The following is a 21,718-nucleotide window of genomic DNA, read 5'->3' on the forward strand; positions in this document are numbered from 1 at the left end:
TCCCAATCAGTAGCCGATACCCCCTTTCCCATGGGGAATCTTTACCTTTTCTCAAATAGATCATCAGGGGGTCTTTGTGGATGGTATTCAGGTGAAACCCCTCCCACAGTGTGATGTCAGGACCTAGGTCCAGACAGATTCCCTGTCTGTGAGCCTTGTTGCATTGTGGGAAATAACAGCTTTCTAACTGCCAGCAACCAGTATCTCCCTCTGTGCACATGTATATTTACAAAAAAAACAACCTTTTAGCCTGTCAATGTGATAGGCTAAAAGAGGTTGTGGTTATTAATAGAGATGGCCCAGCCTTGGAGAACTCATGGAGAAGCACATGATCAGTTTGATCAGCTGATAGATTTGTAGGGCTCTGATTTGCTGGTCATAATCATGTGTTAAACCAGGAAGTTATCTCAGCAAATCAGAGGCTTACAAATCTGTCAGCTGATCAAACTGATCATGTGCTTCTCCTTGAGTTATCCAAAGCTGGGCCATCTCTAGTTATTTACAATGGCCATTGGTGCTGCCTGTTTTTTTTCATGTTTGCCTGTAGTAAAGATGATGACATGCAGGCTGATTGTGGTTCAAACAACAGGAACAAATTACATGGCAAATATCAATCATTTCTTAAATCTCTTCTATTTCTTAAATTCTCAATTTGCAATGTATTGGTTTATGTTTTTTTCCCCTTTTCGCAAAAGTTCCTTTTTTATTGTTACCACTGTAGACGTGCTGCTGCTTTCTACTGTGATCAGTAAAGGTAGCCACTAACGATCCAATATCTAACAAAAAAACGTTTGATCGGATAATTCTGATCGGAAGTAAAACATCATAATATATCGTTCACTACACCATCAACGAACCAATGTTTGCTTCCTATTACACTCTAAACACTATGCTGAAAGCATACACAACACTATGTATGCTTGTTGTAGAGAGCTATAGAGCTATATACAACTTAACTTATAATAAAACATTTAAAACTTCAGGTACAGCCTGTATTGCCTATATACTGTAGTTTACTTAACATGTGACATAGGAGGTAAATATATGTCAGAACACCCTATTAGGTGTAAAGTTTTATATAGCTCTATAGCTCTCTACAACAAGCATAAATAGTGCTTCCCATCTATTACAACCGACATTAAAATCTAAATTTTGGTTCAACGAAAATCCAGTCGGATGTTTTTTATAATCGTTCGTAACCAATTGTTCCCATCAACAGACATTATTTACAACCAATCCGATCAGAATTATCTGATTGCTTGAACGATTTTTCACTCAAAATTGGACCGTTAGTGGCCACCTTAAAGAGAAACTCCAGTGAAAATAATGTAGTAAAAAAGTGCTTCATTTTTTACAATAATTATGTATAAATGATTTAGTCAGTGTTTGCTCATTGTAAAATCTTTCCTCTCCCCGATTTACATTCTGACATTTATTACATGGTGACATTTTTACTGTGGGCAGGTTATGTAGCTGCTCCTAGCTGTTTTGGGTGTTAGAGACAGCTGTAAACAGCTAATTCCTGTCTGTGAACCTTGTTACATTGTAACAAACTGCCAAAAGTACCGCGGTACTCAGAGCTTCTTGTGGGAGGGGTTTCAGCACAAAATCAGTCATACAGCACCCCCTGATGGTCTGTTTGTGAAACGCATTATATTTATCATGTAAAAGGGGTATCAGCTACTGATTGGGATAAAGTTCAATTCTAGGTTGGAGTTTCTCTTTAAGAAGACATGGTTACTGCTGTTTGGTCAGCTCACCATCATTCCAGTCCAAAGCTACTGTCTTATAGGCTAAGCTCACATGAGCAGCTGACAGCAGCAATCTAACTGCCTCTTTACTACTTTCAGCTGCTGCCATGTTCAATAGGCAGCAGATAGAAGCATTGCCATTCCTCTTACATAGAACTTGAATCTGAACCGTTTCTGTGGGTATTCACACTTCCTGAGCAGCTGAAATGCATAGAACATAAGGGTTCCTTTCATCCACCTGTCTAATCTATCTGGGGATACGGATTGGTTGTTGATTGGTTTACTAAAGGAAACTGTCAACATTTGTTAAAAAAAGTCTAAACTGGCTTCATAGAGCTGGCAGCTTTTAATTGCGTAGTCTTGAGACTACTTACCAGAAAACTCTTTAATGCATTTGAACCCACAGCGGATTTGACAACACATTTCTTTGTCTTGGCAGTCTGCGTCAGAAGAGCAGTCTGGCTTTGTGCACGGGTTGGTCCAGTTTTTAAAACCTCCCCCAGTGTGGTTTCTTTTGCAGAAATGGGAGGAGCCATTTCCGTGCTTGTGGGATTCCGTGCCATTGTGGTGTTCGTGGAATTTTGGACATTTTGGATTTGTCTTTACACCTGAAAAAAACATACATGTCAATTTATTATTTTGTCTGTTGTCTGTTTTAACTGTTGTTACTAGTGATTTAGAACAGATGTAAAGCCAATCAAACAACACAACCCAGCAGCTCCGTGAAGCTGCCCGCCCCCCTTACAATCATCACAAATAACAAAAAATCATGCTTGGTTAATGCTACATTTGTGCCCATTTGTGCTGCAAAAATTAAAATTTTGTGCAGCTTTTGTTTTACAGATAATTGCATTTATTTTTTCCAAAACAATACCAACACCAAGCCCCCATACAACAACCTACAGGCATGAAACTGGTATGGTTTGGTAGTGCTGTGTGTGTGCTCATTTTTGCTGCAAAAATCATCTTACTATCCTTTATAGTTTTTGAGATATTCAAGTTTTTATATAGGTCAAAAGTTCACTCAGCCCCCCCCCCCTTACAACATTGCAAAGGCTGAGTGAGGCTGAGTGTACATTTAACCTTTATGAATTGTGAATATCTCAAAAACTATAAAAGATAGAAAGATGATTTTTGAAGCACAAATGAGCACATGCACAGCACTACCCAACCATACCTGTTTTAGGTCCGTAGGTTGTTGTATGAGGGCTGGGACATATTATAGTATGGGAGAAAATAATCTTCAAATGGAAAGAAGCACAAATGTTATCTTTATGTGGCACAAATGGGCACAAACGTAGCACTAACCAAACATGATGGAATTTTTATTTGTGTTTATTGTGGAGGAGGGGGAGGGAGGGCAGCTTCCTGGAGTCAACCCAGCACATAGCACATATGTAATGTAACAATGCTGTAGAACTTTGAACACATTTTATTTTCATTGTGATATGGGAAGGCTTTGAACCACATTTACTGCTATCAGGTTTTCCACTAACTGCCAGCTCTTGGTGAAAATGTGGTACAGGACAGAGGTCTCAATTTATGCCAGGGAAGTGATCTCAGAAGGACTCATGTAAATCTATTTCACATGAATTCAACTGAGGTTTCACATTGAAAATCACACTAATTGCTATAATTGTGTCCCACGTGGATAATTTAATACTTTAATCCTTTTCAATCCGATGTCCAACATTGACATTTTTTTCCCATAGCACCAATGTCAGACATGGTCCAACATAGGAAAAAGAGGCTGCTGATAGATGGCACTGTTGTTAATAAAATCCGTCACAGCGCCATCTTGTACAAATCAGAGTGCCTGACTATGTCCGATACTGTGATCACCCATCTCTCACGCCATACTGCCCCATTTTTGCCCATTGTCTGGTTGCCACTGTCTGATCTGGTTCAGCACAGCATCCCACTATGTGGATCATACTACACTTTGATCCCCTCAATTAGCATGCAGCGTTGCATAGCAGGATCTTTACGCTAGCAGGTGCAGAAAGAGAGCAACCAAAATTGCCTCTGACCCCTTTCACCCAGCTCACTCCATCTTCCAGCGCATGTTTTCAGGAGTAAGATTCCGGTCAATCGCTACCAAAACCTCCAGACACAGGAACAGCTTTTTTTCCTCAAGCGGTAGCCATACTTAATGCTGAACCATGTTACAGCTGCTAGGACTTGATAGTAATCAGCACAGAACTGTAAATGAACAATTCTCACATTGCTTACTGCCACTATACTTGCATAAATGTCCTTGACTTGTAATATACACACTGTCTGTCCTTGTATTGTTTTTCTTTGCGTTTGTTAAGCAACTGCTAAGACAAAGTCCTTGTAGGTGCAAACTTACTTGGCGAAATAAAATTGATTCTGATAATAACGATATTACTCGGGCACTCTTGCACGGGGGGTGGAGCTACAACTTTTGAGGGGGTACGGACCCAGCTCCACATCTCTAATGCATCCCCTTATGCCATTAATGCCAGCACAGTGCCTCCGGAGCCCTCATCCCGATATGTTTTCCTGGTCACCAACGTCCCACTCAACACCCTGGAAGAAATTACGGTAGGTGCTGAGGGGGACATTGGTGGTCAGGAAAAAGGATTGGAAAGGGTTAACATTCTATAAGAGTTCTATAAGGGTGAATGAAAGACGGAACCTTTCTACACAGTTATCAGTAAAGCGAGTCCGCAGTGAACATGGTGTTCCAGGAAAATAATATACCTCACTGTAGTGAGCAGAAACTACAATAATTGCTGTATAATTTGCATGCAAATGAAGGGTAAGATCTGCTTTATCTATCTCAGTTGTGTTTGCCAGCTGAGGTCACATTGCTCTGAGTAGCAGTGTAATGTCCTGCCACTAACAGCGTAAACCACTAGTAGTGAGAGCTATGTACCAATCTCAGTGACTCTTTGTAGAATAATTGATGTCAGCATCGACCTCTGTAGAGAATTAAACCTCACTGAATCTCTGTAGAGTTTCAAACCTTAATAAATCTATGTTGACAATCAAATGTTAATGAATGTATGTAGGGTATCAAATCTCAGTGAATCTTTGTAGAAAACCAAATCTTAGTGATTCTCTGTAGAGAGCTAAGTCTTACTTAATCTATGTGGAGAACCAAAACTCAGTCCATCTTCATGGACTACCAAATCCCCATGGATCTCTTTAAAGAACCAAAATGTTTTGAAGCTCTGCAGAGAAACAAATATATGTGAATCTCTGCAAAGTGCCAAGACTCACTAAATCTATGTAGTGAACCAAATCTCAGTGAATCTCTGCAGAGAACAACATCTTAGTGGAGCTCTGCAGAGAAATATAAAAATCTTAGGAAATGTCTGTAGAGAACCAAATCTCAGTGCATCTCTACAGAGAAAAAAAGTGTCTGTAAATCTCTGTAGAAAACCAAATCTCAGGGAAACTCTGTAGAAAACCAAAGCTTAGTGAAACTATGTAGGGTACCAAATCTCAGTGAAACTATGTAGAGCATCAAACTTCAGTGAATATCTGTACAGAATTGAATCTCAGTGAATCTCTAAAAATACAGAATGCCCTGTAACTTCAGGAAAGACAAGACTTTGATGTCTTGTGTATTATTGTTTTCCCACGTTTCAGCACCCTCAATAAACCTGCAAAATAAGATGTTTTAAACCATATGTGTACATAAAAACTGGCTGATCTGGTATAACGTATAACTTGAATCTGTGTAAATTAAATATGCATAAAATTAGAACCTCCCATACAAAGACAAGACATAAGAGACTCTCTCTGCCATATTGAAGCCATGCAGGTTCTGCATCAGTAGCTTACACAGCAGTATGAGGCGGTAAATGACCACAAGGCACAGAGTGAATCTTATCTTATCCCTGGTGGGTGGTGCCTGAGACAAAAATATAAGTGCTTCCCGCTTTGATCACTGCTGTGTCCTGTTCTGACACATATCCTTTTTATAGCATTTTTGAGGTATTATTATGTCACACCACAGGAAATTCTCTGAGCCAGGAATTTAAACCTGCAGACTGACAGAACAAGGGCTCTGTGTCAATCACCCCTGAGTAACCAAGCAACTCGGGGTGACCCAAAAGCACTAGGAAAGTATAGGGGACTAAAAGAGACCAAAAAGCCTCCCTACTAAACAAGCCATGCTTAGTGTAGTTTGCCTTCTTAAATCAGAAGGTACTTGCTATAATTCAGATTTAAGTGTGTAACTGTGGTTACCTACAATGCACACTGCTGAATATGCAAATCTCGTTGTGCCCCTGATAGGGGCGTAGCAATAGGGGTAGCAGAGGTTGCGACCGCATCAGGGCCCTTGGGCCAGAGGGGCCCTGAAGGGCCCTCCCTCAACTTCAGTATTACCTCTCTATTGGTCCTGTGCTCATAATAATGACTTCTATGGATACTTGGTAATCATTAACAAACTGCTCCCCATCCCCTTCTTGCATCTCTAACACTGTGGTTGTCCTTGGCAGGTTTTGGTGCGCCGTATCAATTGTTACGTATAGAGTGTTTGGGGGGCCCCAATGTAAAACTTGCAGCAGGGCCCACAGCTCCTTAGCTACACCACTGGCCCCTGAAACCAAGCTTAAGAGCCGAACTGCTGGTGTATAGCAAGCCTAAATCCATCTTTAGTACAGAAAGCTCTCTGTTGACATACTAAGGACCACACGGGGCCCATTCAGTGGATGCAGTCCCTCCCCAGTGTGTCTGAAATACTGGATCTGATTTACTGAAATAGGTGCAAATAAAGCTACGACAAAATTGAAACAGTTCCTTGGAACAACCAATCAGGATCATTTTTGTCATTCAATAGCTGAAATTTGATTGGCTGCTCTGGGGAACTCCATTGCTTTTGCTACAATTTTCTATGCACCTGACCTAAGTAATTAATCCACATGAATGAACAGCAATGCAATACCAAGGCAGGATGATTCACACAGTAATGCAGGGAGCAGTGTGCAAAGTGTGACCACTAATTTACATTTTGTTGCTTTATTTTATTTCTAGCGATGAGCCGAAATTTCGTGTTTTCATAAATTTGCAATTACAACACCAAATTAAAATTTGGAAGTATCAGAAAATTAGAAATTTAAATTATTTTGTGTTCAGTTTCGAGTTACTCATAATTTCGTAATTTCTTGTAAAACAATCGTAATTTTGTATTTTATATGAAAATTCATCCCCAAAAACGTAATTACGAAAATATCATCACAGAAATGATCATAATTAGAAAAACAATTGGAATGACAAAAAATTGTGTATGGTCATAATTATACAAAATGTTCTGCATCACTTTACGAAGTATATTTTTCACTATACTCACTATCCCTTAAAGGCAGTTAAGATAAAAAAAGTCTAAAATGTCTAAATAAAAGTCTAATGACCATCCAACAATTTTTACATGAAGTTAAGTAGCCTATAAGTATGTTTTGGAGAGGAACAACCACAAATAGACACAGAGAGAATATAAAAAGTTTGTGCAAATAGTGCCCCTGCTTTAGAGTGGATGTCATATAAGTGATGGGCCCATAAGCAAGTGATGTAACTCTCAAAGGCTTCATGAAAGGCTGCATGCATTCTCCAGTAGGTACTTACCACCATTAGGAATGGTGTTTGCCGCCACTGCCAATAGCAGCAGGGAGAAGATGAGGAGCTTCATCCCTATGGACTTCAACACCTTGCAGTATGTGCAGATGTTGTTCCTTAAGGGAAATTAGCTGTCTTCGATCTGATATCACCTTGTCACTTTCACTGCTATTTATACCTGGCCTGAACCTTTGTTGTCGTACTTGTGTCGCACACACAGGACCTCCCCTGTAATTTATGTATTATCTCAGGTCAGAAACCCATCATTAGAGACTGGTAATAAGAAGTGCCACTTTCCTGTAAAAGTCACACCGGGCATTGATGTCACTCTATTGAATACTCATGTTTCGTACATTGCCTTTTTAATGTAAACATCCACTTTTCACAATTAACACTTTCATATGTTTTGTTTTCCTTTGGATCTTAAAGTGGGACCCAAAGCAATGTTTCTTTTAAGGAAGCATTGGAAATGTCAGTGTAATATGGAAGCTGTGGTGACTGCTGGGCAGGGGAGTAACTACAAATCATGGGACCTCTCAACAAAACCTTGATGGGGCCTCCCAATGTTCAGACCCTTACCTTTGCCTCCCCATGGTGAACCTCACAGCCCTGGGGCCCATCTTGCAAGGGACTTCACACCCATAACAAGTGTAGCCACAAAAACACCTTATCTGAAGGATGGCCCCCTTTATTGGAGGTAGTGAAATAATGGTTGGGGCCCCCTTACAGCTCTTGGCCCCTCTGCAGTTGCAGCCAGGAGCTGCTCCTCTGTAGTCATAACTATGCTGCTGTGTTACCTGGGTCTGGCTTATGATGGTTCTCAAAGATGGAGAACATTAGATAATGTATGGCAAACCAAGCCTGGATTAATTGAATTGCAGATCGTTTCTTAATCTTCTTTTATTAATGCCCCCCCCCCCCCCCCCCCAAAAAAAAACATGCCACACTTGAGATTTTGAAGCACTCCATACTGGAAGATCACTTGGTCTCTGTAATATAGCCTTGCTGTCACTCTGTCTCTGTTTCATGGTCTATTTCCACATTGTCTCTGTAACATTTGCACACGGTCATTCTGTCTTTGAAACATTACCCTAAGGTCAACAGGTCTCTGTAACATGCCAATGTGCTTACACCGTCTCTTGTAACATAGTACTGTAATTTCTTGGTCTCTGGCAGTAGCCATAACTTTTAGTTATGCCACTATCTGGAAACGTGTTAGATTCTGTATTACTTTTAATGTCCTCGTTGGGTGGGTTTACCCTCACTTCCTGTTGTGAATTTGAAATTTCTATACTTGTCACCAGAACAGAATCTCCATGAGGAACCAGTCATAGTGACAGTTGTCAAACATGGTATTTTACTTTCCCTGGAGGAAATTCTCACTGACTTTTATATGACTTTGGGACAGGAAGAGAGGGGAAATCTTTCCATTCTTTATAGCATTGAAGTGTATCTCTAGTGATAGGAAAGTGTCCATAGAGGTCTTGGTGTAGCTACGTGGAAATCAAAAAATCTAAAATGAAATGTAATAATATTTCTTTGTTTTTTAACTAGAGTTTGCAATAGTCAGAAATGCCAGTTTTCGACTCCAACCAATTTCTGCCTTCAGAGAATTGTTTTTCCGCTTACTGATTTCTGCAATCTCCGATTGGCATAAGGTCGGAGGATGCCGACCTGAGGTCCTATTCTGTCAGGTAGCCTCTGTTCTTCCCGTCACTGGTGCGGTAGTCCTGAGGGTCGTGACCTGGCAAGCACCAGGCAGCAAACTAGTCTGCTACCCACTAGGGGTGACAGCCCATCAATCCCTTGCGGAGTGTGCTGGTGAAGACCCGTGCTTGCATAGACCCCACGCCCCGGGGCTGCTCGCCCCTTTATACCAGTGGCGGGATCAACTGAACCCCAACAGTTTGCAAGAACCCTGACACTTATCTGCTTGAAAATATAGTAGATAAGTTGACTGTATGAACATAACTGTGTGGTCTCCTAAAGAGAACACAGCTTGCCTTCACCTCCCTTTATCCACTTGCAACAACTCACATATGAACTGATGCACTAGCAGAGGGATGGAATTATTCCACACAGTAGAAGTGTGAATGAATGCATTGGGCATCCTGCAGCCTAGTAGACACTCCTATAGCATATGTATGCACTGGTTTAGAAAAGCTGGGCACCTGAAATCACATGACCAGTATTTTACAATAAAAATAATTATTTTGGCTTTCTTAAAGTTGGCAGATATACATTATTCACCACTGCAGGGAGTGAAAGAGCAAATCATCGTGCAAGCTGTCCATACATCTTATACCGTCATACTAACAGTTTTTATGTGGATGACAAACAACAAACAAGCACCTCGGGTCGGCGGTGGAGAGTCTACATATTGCTGATGGGGGTCCCTTTTTAAATTTGAGCACCGCCCTCTTAAGGTTCCTCTTCACATCTATGATAACGAATTATTTAGTACTGTAATTGACAATTTTTTATTGATTCGTAGCTAACTGGTAACAGGTGTTGTGTGTCTCTATTTGAACGCTCTTATTTACATTCTTAGCAATTTGACACCCTTGTTGGAGAAGGAGGTGGGCAGATGAGTGGAGGACAGAAGCAGAGGATTGCCATTGCCCGAGCTCTGGTCAGAAATCCCAGAATCCTCCTGCTTGACATGGCCACATCTGCTCTGGATAACGAGAGTGAAGCTACTGTCCAAGAGGCATTAGATAAGGTGAGTTTTTTTTTAAATTAAATTATGTTTGAAGCTTATAAAGTCTGAATGTACTGTTCAGTTGCTTTAGTATAGGGGTGTGCCTGGAGCTTCTTCTTCTTTTACTTTTCCTTCTCTATATTTCTTTTCTCATGTGTTTCTTGATATCTTCTTCTGGTGCAGGCTATGTGGTTCATGCACTATCAGAGGATGGTTGCAGTTACAAACTGTATATCATAGGAACATATGCAATTACCTTTTTCTCCTGAGTTTTCCCAATCAGCTGATTTCGTCACGCGGCTCTGAGAGCCGAGCACCGAAACTGGGCGCCCCATAGCAGCAATGCTATGGGCGTCTGTGTTTGCACTGGGCGCGTATCGGTAATTTGGGGCTCTGGCGGCTGCCAGACCCCGCATTACATCTCCCTCCTAGTTGCGACAACTCGGAGGGGGGATAGTATTTAACGCCGCCTCTGAGTTTAGCGGCAGTGGTGAAAGACGTAATTCGACTCTCCCCGCGCTGAACCGAGCGGCACCGATATACTATGCACCCAAGTTTTCTACTAGCCGATATTTTCAAACTTGTCAATAAAATCCCCTTTAAGCAATCAGAAAGCAAGAAAATACTCAAAATAATTGTTATAGTACTTTTACACCTACTTTTCAGTACTTTTTAAGTTGAATAGTGCTGGAAAGTTATTTTGGAGAAAACTCAGAAGAAAAAGTTAATTGCATATGGACCATTGGCCCTTATTCAATTCCCTTTTCCCCAAAGTTTTCTCCTATCATCCTATCATCCTTTTCTTATCACTATGCAATTGAAAAAGTACCGAAAGGTAAGTGAAAAGTACAGTAATGATTATTCTGAGTATTTTCTTGCTTGCTGCAGCTGGTGGATTAAAAGGCAAAAAATGCAGTTTATTTTGTAGGTGTGAAAATGTCACCTAGGTCTAGGAGAAAACTTTGGGAAAAAAGTGAATTGAATAAGGGTCATAATGAGATGTACAAATGTTACAATGATGTCCTATATTTTTTATATTGTTACATTGTAGCAAATCCAAGTCACTAGCTAATAGGAGTGCTATACTGTATATACTTGAATCCAATAGTGTGTATATTACTGGATAGCTAAGTTGTCATTATCAAGCTCAAATTATTTGACTTTCAATCATAACCTGGGCCTGATGCAATACACTCTAGTAAAGGTGTCGTGTGAAGGGTAAAACTTTACCGAAGTTTACTGCATCAGGCCCTAAGTTCTTCTGCATTTTTGTAGAACTACACAGTTTGCTTTTCTCTATTTGCACAACAATAAAAATGTTATAGTTTAAAAAAATAATATACAGTATAACAAGACACTTAAAACAGGGGTAGAGGCGCCCAATGCATAAAAGATAGGCTAATAAGCTATTATTCTTATAAACAGGAAGGGAATCTTACCTCTCTTGAAGAATTTGGACCAGTTTATAGTCTTTGACAGAGAGGCGCTCATGCTTGCTACACAGCCATAGCAGTTAAGGCACCTGTTTTTTTTTCACTGACCTGAGGAAGCGGGCAAGTGCCTGCGAAACACGTTGTCAATTTTATGTGCTTGAATAAAAGACCTTTTTTCAATAAACTGGTCCAAATTCTTCAAGAGAGGTAAGATTCCCTCTCTGTTTATAAGAATAATAGCTTATTAGCCTATCGTTTATGCATTGGGCGCCTCCACCCCTGTTTTATGTTTCTTGTCATACCTCCTTTTAGAGGTGAGAGTTTTTTAGTTGTCCAAAAGAACTTCCAGAGTGTGACCACCCAATTCCTGTCACAGACCTGGGAAACCGAGCGGGGATGGTTAATTTCCCGCCTGCAGGGATTTGCAACCCACCTGCAAGGATTTGCAACCCACCTTTGTGAGTATATACATCCTTGGCAATTTGCTTTCCTGAATCTTGCACGACTCTGCAGCATTAGCCTCCTGGTCTCCTTTTGTCTTTCAGATGAACCTGGGGCTGGTACAATCACAGGAACATCGACATAAGCTATGCAGTATAACAGACAGATTCTTTTTTTTCAGGCTAATTGAGACACAAGTGTTTAGTTATTGCAGTTCAGATTATTTGTGATGGGGCTTATTTGTTCTGCCCATGTCAAATCCCAAGGTAGACCTTTCAACATTCTTGTTCTTGTTTTCTAGTAGATCGTTCACATCTAATCCAAGTAACCCAGTGCAAATACAACTTTGTTACCTATTAGAAACATGTCCTCTATGCCCTTCCTATTTTAGGCCAAGGTGGTATAAGGTCAAGCAAATACATTGATAATAAGTTCTTTAAAAAAATGTATGTGTGGCTGGCAACTACCATATTTGAATGGTAATAAAGGAGAAATGTGTTCTAGTTATCACCAATATGTTTATAGTGTTTTTTTTTCTACATTTTCTACACAGGCGCTTACTCCTAAAGGTTCATACACACCTACCAACTATCTGTCCAACTATCTACCAAACTTGTCTGTTAAGCCCCATACAACTTTTGTCGTGAAATAACTAAAAAAAAGTATTTTGCTATTGCTCAAACAGCTAATAAGACTGATAAGGAGTCAATCCAACAGTTGGATTGACTTCTTATCAGCCTTATCAGCTTTTTGAACAATAGCAAAATACTTTTTTTAGTTGTTTCAACTTGCTTCACAACAAAAGCTTCTTTGACAATTGTGCTGCATAAAAGACTGCTGTTGAGCGAGTGTATGGGGCAGATAGTTGGCCCGATAGTTGGTAGATGTTTATGAACCTTAAAGAGAACCTGAGGTGGGTTCTAAGAATGCTAACAGCACACAGAGGCTGGGTCTGCATATACTGCCCAGCCTCTGTTGCTATACCGATCCCCTCTAAGCCCCCCTGCGCTCTGCTATGCCCCCATAAATCACCCAGCCGTGCTAGGGACACACAGTACATGCAGACCCAGCCTCTGTGTGCTGTTAGCATTCTTAGAACCCTCCTCGGGTTCTCTTTAATGCATTAATAGTTGTGAAGTTACTGTTTATCAGATCAGATCATTTCATGTCCAGCAGGCATCTAACAGTTGCCAATACAAAATATGGGTACTCTGGAACTGAAGTGGTGAGTTGGGCGTAGGATGCACTGCCACCCGATACTAGCTTGTAGTCAGCTACAGTAGTACGCAATTGGCTACTGCATAGGTTAAAGTTAGACTAGCAGATCGGCTATAAGTAGCCAATCAGATAGTACTTACAATAGCCAATCGTCTACCACATCAATTTGTAATTTAGTCATTTGAGCACCACAGGGTTAGTGTTAGGCATTAGATGGGAAGGCTAGTGTTAGGCATTAGTAGGGGAGGGTAAGTGTTAGGCATTAGGAGAGGGGGTTATTGTTAGGTATTAGTAGGGGAAGTTAGTGTTAAACATTAGAAAGGGAGATCAGGTTTAGGCTTTACTAAGAATTATTAGTAATGGTTAATGTAAGACATTAGCAGGGGAGGTCAGTATCAGACATAAGGAGGCAGGTTAGTGTTAGGCTTTAGGAGGGGTGGTAAGCGTTAGGCACTACTAGACTGGGTTAGTATAAGAAAAGGGGGCCAGCTAAGTCTATAGTAAAATATCAGTAACATTACATTACCAATATTTTAACTATTAGCATCACCTGGTGCCAAATTAAACTGGCACCGCTGCTGCAGTACCTACTCCTATTTATGGGGTCTCTATGAGTCTAACAGCCACACACACAGGGAAGAATTTAAAGTGGTATTCTTCTTTTGCATATTGTATGTTGGAATGCACAGGTGGTTTATTGGAAAAATTGTGTTTTAGGTTCGATTTGGTCGCACCACGATTTCTATCGCACATCGTTTGTCCACTATCAAAAATGCTGACGTCATAATTGGCTTTGAACGCGGACGAGCTGTAGAGAGAGGAACACATGATGAGCTGCTTGAAAGGAAAGGGGTTTACTTTATGTTGGTGACATTACAAAGCCAAGGTGACAAAGCCCTGACTGCGATGGAAAAACAAGGTAGGTCCTAATATGAAATTAAAATATGCTTGGCATTAAACGGAAACATAGATAATTTGTTATTTTCCATAACATCATTCGTTTTATTCCATGACATATGTAATACAACACATAAATCTAAAACAAAATTGTGTCCATAAGCGCACTGTATTTTATAAGTACTACCAAACAATATTAAATAGATCCATCCAAATCCATTGAGTACTAAACCACCATTGCAGGTATATAAACAATTTGCCAGCCTCCAATAAAGTATATTGGAAAGCTGAGCATTTGAGACGCAACATGTTTCGTGAATAAGCTTTCACTTCATCAGGGGAAGAGCACAGCCCTAAGGTAAACTTCAGTGGTATGGTCCTAAAAAAAACACAAGAGGTGCATGTTTATATGAAAACTAAACACCTGGAGAAAACCAAGCATCTCATAGATACCAAAGTGGATTAAGTTATAAAAATAACCTCAGTCAGACTGTTACTCATTAGCCTAGGGGTGTACCCATATGGTATCTTTGTTGTATGACCCACTGTGGCCTACAGGCAGTAGATCAACATGACCGTCAGGCAAACAGAATTCATTTTAGGACAAGGATGGCAATAGTATACATCTGTCAAAATCTCTTAGTAAAAATTGGGAATGATGCCTTCACACTGTGTTAGGTGAAATTATATTTTCATTATCAATTTAATATTAATATATGCAACAAATGGCTTATAATTCTTGCTTATTTTTTTCTTAGACACAGAAAATAAAGAATTTGAAGAGCCCAAATTGGAGGCACTTCAGCCCCTGAAGAGAGGCAGTTATCAAGCAAGTCTGCGGTAGGCTTAGCAGCATAGTGGCTCAGTAAAGTTCATAGTGTGTTCCAACAACAAACAGCAGTGCAAAAGACATACATGCCCTACTGTGATAATACGCTCTGCTCATGAATACCCTCTATACATCTGTAAATAATTATAAATATATACTTAAGCTCTTGTGACACTGATGTAATGTGTGACACCCAATACCTTGTAATAATTTCTAGGAAAAGGCAGATTTGAGTTAAGAGCAGTATAGGCTGAAAGGTCACCTAAGATAGGTACAATTACACATTATAGCAGTTTACTCAATGTAATCTATACATACGTCACACAACGTCAGTTCATAAAGCTTAAAAAAACGTTCTTGTTAAATTGGAATAATTCCTTTATAGGTGACATTTTAACAGTTACCCTAAATAGTATATAAAGATAGTTAAGAAAACTCAATTGGTAAAAGGAAGATAATTGTATTAATATGCATTTTTTTTAAAAATAAATAGAATAATGATTTGATGAGCAAAAATGCCGGTATTCTTTTCAGATTAACTGTCGCAAAAAAAATGTTAAAATCCTTTCGAGCAAAAATGCCATAAAAAAATTTTTTGCAATAAGTTTGTGATATTGTCGTATTTTTTGTGAATTGCGGCACTATAAATAAAAGTTTTTGTGCTTTTTGCAAATTTTCAAAGTAAAAATAACAATTTTTTTTTCAAATTTGTTTCTATTGACCATTTTGTGAAAATACAATGTATTTTTGCAAACATTTTCTCGAAATTAAAAATAGAATTGTCAATGTGAAAATTCCCAAGCAACACTGATTAACTCCTTTAGATGTACCTGAACTCATTGTTTTCAAAAGTCACTCCCCCCCCCCCCTTTCCATTCATACACCGGCGTCAAAATATTTAGCCTAATTCCCTAAGACATCTCCAACATATCCATACACATATACTATTAATATCTTCTCCTGAGTTTTCTCCAAGAAGATATTTTCAAACCTTATCAATAAAGTACTTTTAAAGTTCCCACCAAGCAAGACATTTTTCAAAATAAGTTTGTTTTACCTTTTTATCTATTTATTTTTTTTTGTTGCAAAGATGGATATATGTACCGAATATCTATGTATAGTGTTATAAATGTATAAATGGTAGCTGTCCATAAAAGGATAATAAATAATTGCATTATCTAATTGTGACTTTTATTTCTGATTATTTCCTTCCTCCAGTGCTTCTATTCGCCAACGCTCCAGGTCTCAGCTGTCCAACATTGTCCCTGATACCCCGTTTCTGTCAATAACTGATACATCTGAAGCTCTGCAAAACATGGCCCAATACGAGGAGGCCAGGAAAGCTAAAAAGGTGAGACTGGAGACAAAAACTAGGCAAGGAGAGGAACAGGTTGTGTACTCCATATTTGTGCAATTAATTTTACAACCCACTGGAGGTTTAGGAACTCTCAAATTGTCCAAGAACTTTGAACATGTGGCTCATCAGTGTGTTAATTGACATTCTCATCACTGTGAGTTGTATACTGACAGTATTCCAGAGGATGCCTCTCTGTAACCAAAAAGGAGGCTCCCAACTAGCCTCCCAGAGCCTTCCCATTAGTTTATGGAGTCAAAGCTATTAGTTGAAGTTCAGCAATACTTGGCTGGAAGTCGGCATTTCACAGTTAAGTCTTTTGCTTCTTTTTTTTCCCCCAAAAAGGGTGTTTATTTGAATCAATATAATAAAGTAGAAATACAGTTCACATACATCTTATGTATTTACAACATGAAGATACTGTCAGTGAAACACGATTTTTCCACATTGCTAATCATAAAGCATATCAACAAGCCTTATCACGAATACACTTATGAATTATATATCAACTTCTTAAAGGAATATGCAACTTGCATCAAAAACTATTATAGCAAATGTTTAAAACAAATCTAGAGAAGGCTGCCAAGTCTTTTGCTTCTGCACTCATGCTTTCCTTTGTTATGCCCTGCCTCTGTGCCACACATCTCTGACATTACTTTAGCCTCAGCTACAGTATATCTAAGTCCTTTGTGACTTCATCTAAGCCACAGGGATGCAGATATACGTATTGTAGCTGAAGCACAGCTGTGCACAATTGTGCCGCTCCTCCAGCACTATCTGCTTCAGCACTGATTGGTGAAAAGGAATATACGTTCCCTGAGTCAATAAGATTGATTTTTACCATTAAAAATACTTTTATTTTCTCAGTACATTGTGAAAAATAAATACACACTGTAGCATTATTTTAGAATCAAATAAAGTTTCATAAAGTTTTGTTATCACAAAGTTTTGCGATAGATGGTAGAAACAGCCAAACAAAATTTGTAGTTGTTATCTACAGTAGCGCTTTTTATCTTTGAGCTGAAATTGGTAAAACTAAGAAATAATTTGTTTTTTTCCTATTTTTCCCATTAAAATGCATAGAAAACAAAATTATTCTAGGGAAAAATTACATACAATGAAAGTCTAGTTTGTCTTGAAAAAAATGATATATACAGTATATTTCATTTAGGTGTAATAAGTAGGGATACCGTTATAGCTGATTAAACAGGGACATAGCTAAAATGTCAAAACTGCTCAGGTCCATTAGGAGGAAACAAGGTCTAGATGTGAAATGATTAAATAACAATTCTAATCATAATTGGTGGTTGGGCGTAGCATTTTAGGATGCAGGAAAGCATTGTTTGGGATTGTAGACAAGTGGTGGACACAGAACTCTTTCCCAACCCATGCAAAGCACCCTTCTGCATGTGAAGGGCAAGAGACATGTCCCCTCTTCCTTTGCCTAGGAGAATATGGGGTAGCTACTAGCTAACTACCACTACACCTGTTACAATTACGATCTCAGCGGATAACTTGTGGTGGGATCTTGAAGCCCGCTAACAGAAGGAAGTTCCCAGATATCTGCCACCCTCAGGGTTTTGTAGAGTATGAGTCCAATAGTAGGGGATTCACATTGGTCTACTGGTCTGATCAAAACCTCCTCAAGAAGGGTTCTCACTGGTCCAGATGAAAGGACCAATCTGGATCTTTGGTAGCAGATATAATGATGCTTTTGCCAAGGCTCCCTTTTCAGTATTTTGACAGTTGATATAGAGGATCTTTAATCAGGTTTTTAAGAAACAACTAAGACTTTCAGCAGGTGGGACACAGAAGTAGCCAATGATTTTGGCAGGAAACATAAAGATTTTGTTCTTTTTATTTGGGAAGGAGGGGGAGTGTTTGTTATTTTTCAAGACCTTTTTTATGTCCATGTACCTTTATTTTTGAGTGATTGTGGGAACTGCTAGGGAATACTATTCTAATCCTCTTAATGTTTAGTCAGATTATTTAAAAGGACACAAGCATGCAGTAGAGCAAGTGTTTCAGGTGTTTCTGACATTATTGTCAGATCTGACAAGATTAGCTGCACGCTTGTTTGTGGTGTGATTCAGACACTACTTCTGCCAAATAGTTCTCGCTTCAGGTTCCCTTTAAAGTTCCAGGTGCGTAAGAATTCACACAGCCATCACAAGCATTCATTTGACCATTGAATTAACCTTTAACCTGTGTAAAATTTAGTTTTTAGCACCTGTCCCTAGTCGATTAAAGTTCATCCGAAATGAACTTTTATACATTGCATAATTTTGTTCCTTACATATAGTTTATAGGGCATTCCTCAAGCCAAATACTTTTTTTGTTTTGTTTTAATACTCTAATTCCCTATAAATGAAACAAGCCTCGACCACAGCTTCTCCAAAAAGCCAAGGTGCTCAGACCCATGTAGCAAGGGCTTATGGGAGCTCAGTCTGGGTGGAGGAGAAGGAGAAGGTTACTAGCCAGAGATTTCAGAGGCAGAGGGGAGATTACTAGCCAGAGATTTCAGAGGCAGAGGGGAGGGGGGAGTGCATTTTTCACAGTCTAAGGGGTGGAGATGCAGTTGCAGATTACCTGTGTAATGATGACAAACATAACATGGCAGCTCTCATTGTATCACAGGAATAAACCATATTAAATGTTGAAGCTGTATGCAGACAGATTTGCTGTGTAAACTATCTAAACTTTAGATAAGATATATAGACAAGTTACTTGTTATAGTTCGTTTTTCAGCTCGGATCCGTTTTAACAATATCTCCTTTTGAGCTGTTAATCAAGTAATGCATTTCTCTAGTCAGACAACTTCTACATTTGATGATCAATGTTGACAAACATGGAGAACACAATTATACTAGGTATAAAATAACAAATGTTCCTATTCATTGATTATTGGTAATTCATGAAAATGTCATGAAGTTCTCCTTTAGGGCAACAATGCCTCTAAAATTTAATACATCTGTGTTGTTGTGGCTGGTGTACTGGTTAAGGGCTCTGCGTTTGACATGGGAAGCCAGGGTTTGAAACCTGGCTAGAGTCAGTACTCAAAGCACTCAAGAGCTGCAGCCACTAGGGGCCACTCAAGAGGCCCAACGGCAGTGTTAGAGAGTCTTGCCTTGAACTCCTTACTGAATAATTCAGTAAGGAGTTCAAGGCAAGACTCCCTTACACTGCAGGGTGGCCTCTTGAGTGCGCCCCTAGTGGCTGCAGCTCTTGAGCGCTTTCAGTCCAACAGGAGAAAAGCGCTATACAAATGTTAGGGTTAGGTTAGGATTATGCAATGTGTTTGAATTAATAAACAAGCCTTTACTTTGATTAAAAAATTGAAAACATCTGCTTTATTTCAGCCGGTAATTGAAGTTGAGGAGGATGAAAGTATAGAGCCGGCTCCTGTGGCCAGAATCCTGAAATACAATGCCCCGGAATGGCCTTACATGTTATTTGGCTCAGTGGGAGCTGCGGTCAATGGTGCGGTCAATCCTCTATATGCCTTGCTTTTCAGTCAGATTCTCGGGGTAAGTTCTCTCCTTCATATGCAGTGCTTGTCTTCTTTCTAATGTGTCACACTGAATGGTGGATGATCTACATTTTGTTTAGCTGTGAAGTCAACATTTGAAGGGGACAAATACCAGGACCCACTAGTGTAATATGTCAAAGTATCAAATGATTTGTAGAGATTACTCACATGTTTCTGGTTGCAACAAATGTAACCACCAACATGGCTTGGATTTCCCTCCTCAGTTTGGTCTTGTTAGGATTGGATCTCCATTGGTCGATCTTCTGTTGATTAGGTCAGCCCCCAAAGGGGACTTAACTACAATGCAATCTCCCAACAGAGGTGTAAAATAGTAATAACTAGAAGGTGGAGGTGCCCAAAAGTAATAAAGTAATTAAAAACAGTTTAAAAAGGAGAAGCGTCGGTTGGCTTACCTCTACTGTAGAATATAGCAACAAGTAAATAGAAATTCAAAAAGTTTATCACACAGAAATACTGTATGGTCATACAACAACATTTTGCTCACATTCCCTGATGCCTCAGACTAGAATTCCTCAGACAGTGCAGCTGTGGTGAACAGACTAGCACATTGTCTAAACTAAGCCATGGTGTAAATAAACTTCTTTTTGCAATTACGTATAGTGTAAATAATCGTTGAGGTAATCCACTTGTTGTCTTATTATTTTTGTTTCAAGCATTTTTTCGGTGCCTCTTTCCCCATTGTAATTTACCGTTCCTCATTGGAGGGAATCTGTTTTCGGCCCTAATACTTTTTATCAGGCTGTTGGCCAATAAATGTTTTTTCTAAAGGGAGTGACAACCAGAAGGAGTATCCGGGACACCTGGGTGGTTTCTCCACGGGCCTAATGCTAGGTACACACTATGAGATTTTCTGGCCGATTTACTGTCAGATCGATTATTTCCAACATGTCTGATCTGCTTTCCGATCGATTTCCGAGAATTTTCCGATGTATTTCCTATTGAAGTGAACAGAAATCTAGCAGAAAAAGCTCAGAAATCGATCGGAAAGCAGATCAGACATGTTGGAAATAATCGATCTGACAGTAAATCGGCCAGAAAATCTCATAGTGTGTACCTAGCATAATGGCCGTTGCTCTAATAAGCAACCTTTCTTTGTTATTATTGTGAGTAATGTTCTGACTTTCACACTAGTCTTCTTTTATTTATTATTATATTACACCATTTGGGTTCCTGTTGTCTCTGAGTTCTTTTTTTATAAGGTGCAGTCTCATCTTATTGCTCCTGTTCACTGCAATGAATTGTTAATTAAAGGACAACTGTAACAATAGGCAGGGCCGAGCCTGGGCGGGTGCAAGGCACCCAGGCGCCTGCCTCTGAGAGGCGCCGTCCGGCGTCGCTCTCCCCCTGTGGCCGCCGCTCTGCCTCTCTCCCTCCCGCAGCAGGTGCACTGGCGCCGCGTCAGACCTCGATCAGGCGGCGACCAGTAGTGCGGGCGCTAGGACCTAGCACGCCGCACTGATATGCGGAAGTGACATCACTTCCGCATATAGAGCGGGTGCATCTGGCGCCCTCTTACTGGTTGGGTCGCCCGCTGATCGAGGCCTGACGCTGCTGCAAGGTGAGGGCGGCGGCGGCGGCGGCTAGGGAGGGGGGGGGAGACTGTCACTCACTCACTCACTCACTAAAGGGGGTCCCTGTCACTCACTAAAGGGGGTCCCTGTCACTACATCTTCTGAGCACATATACCCCCTGGCTACATCTACTGGGCACATATACCCCCTGGCTACATCTACTGGGCACATATACCCCCTGGCTACATCTACTGGGCACATATACCCCCTGGCTACATCTACTGGGCACATATACCCCCTGGCTACATCTACTGGGCACATATACCCCCTGGCTACATCTACTGGGCACATATACCCCCTGGCTACATCTACTGGGCACATATACCCCCTGGCTACATCTACTGGGCACATATACCCCCTGGCTACATCTACTGGGCACAT

At 40.1% G+C, this 21,718-nt stretch overlaps 1 protein-coding gene across 3 annotated transcripts in view; it reads left to right on the forward strand.

Annotated features, from left to right (window-relative positions):
• LOC137524987 (bile salt export pump-like) overlaps positions 1-21,718 on the forward strand; it is a 146,969-nt gene that overhangs the window by 101,790 nt on the left and 23,461 nt on the right. For all 3 annotated transcript variants that reach the window (XM_068245590.1, XM_068245589.1, XM_068245591.1), the window contains 5 exons: positions 9,895-10,065; positions 13,854-14,055; positions 14,792-14,873; positions 16,081-16,213; positions 19,576-19,743. In XM_068245590.1, the coding sequence (XP_068101691.1) occupies positions 9,895-10,065; positions 13,854-14,055; positions 14,792-14,873; positions 16,081-16,213; positions 19,576-19,743 (756 nt within the window). The remainder of the gene's footprint in view (positions 1-9,894; positions 10,066-13,853; positions 14,056-14,791; positions 14,874-16,080; positions 16,214-19,575; positions 19,744-21,718) is intronic.

This window comes from Hyperolius riggenbachi, chromosome 7 (assembly GCF_040937935.1).
Source record: "Hyperolius riggenbachi isolate aHypRig1 chromosome 7, aHypRig1.pri, whole genome shotgun sequence".
Classification (NCBI taxonomy): Eukaryota; Metazoa; Chordata; class Amphibia; order Anura; family Hyperoliidae; genus Hyperolius; species Hyperolius riggenbachi.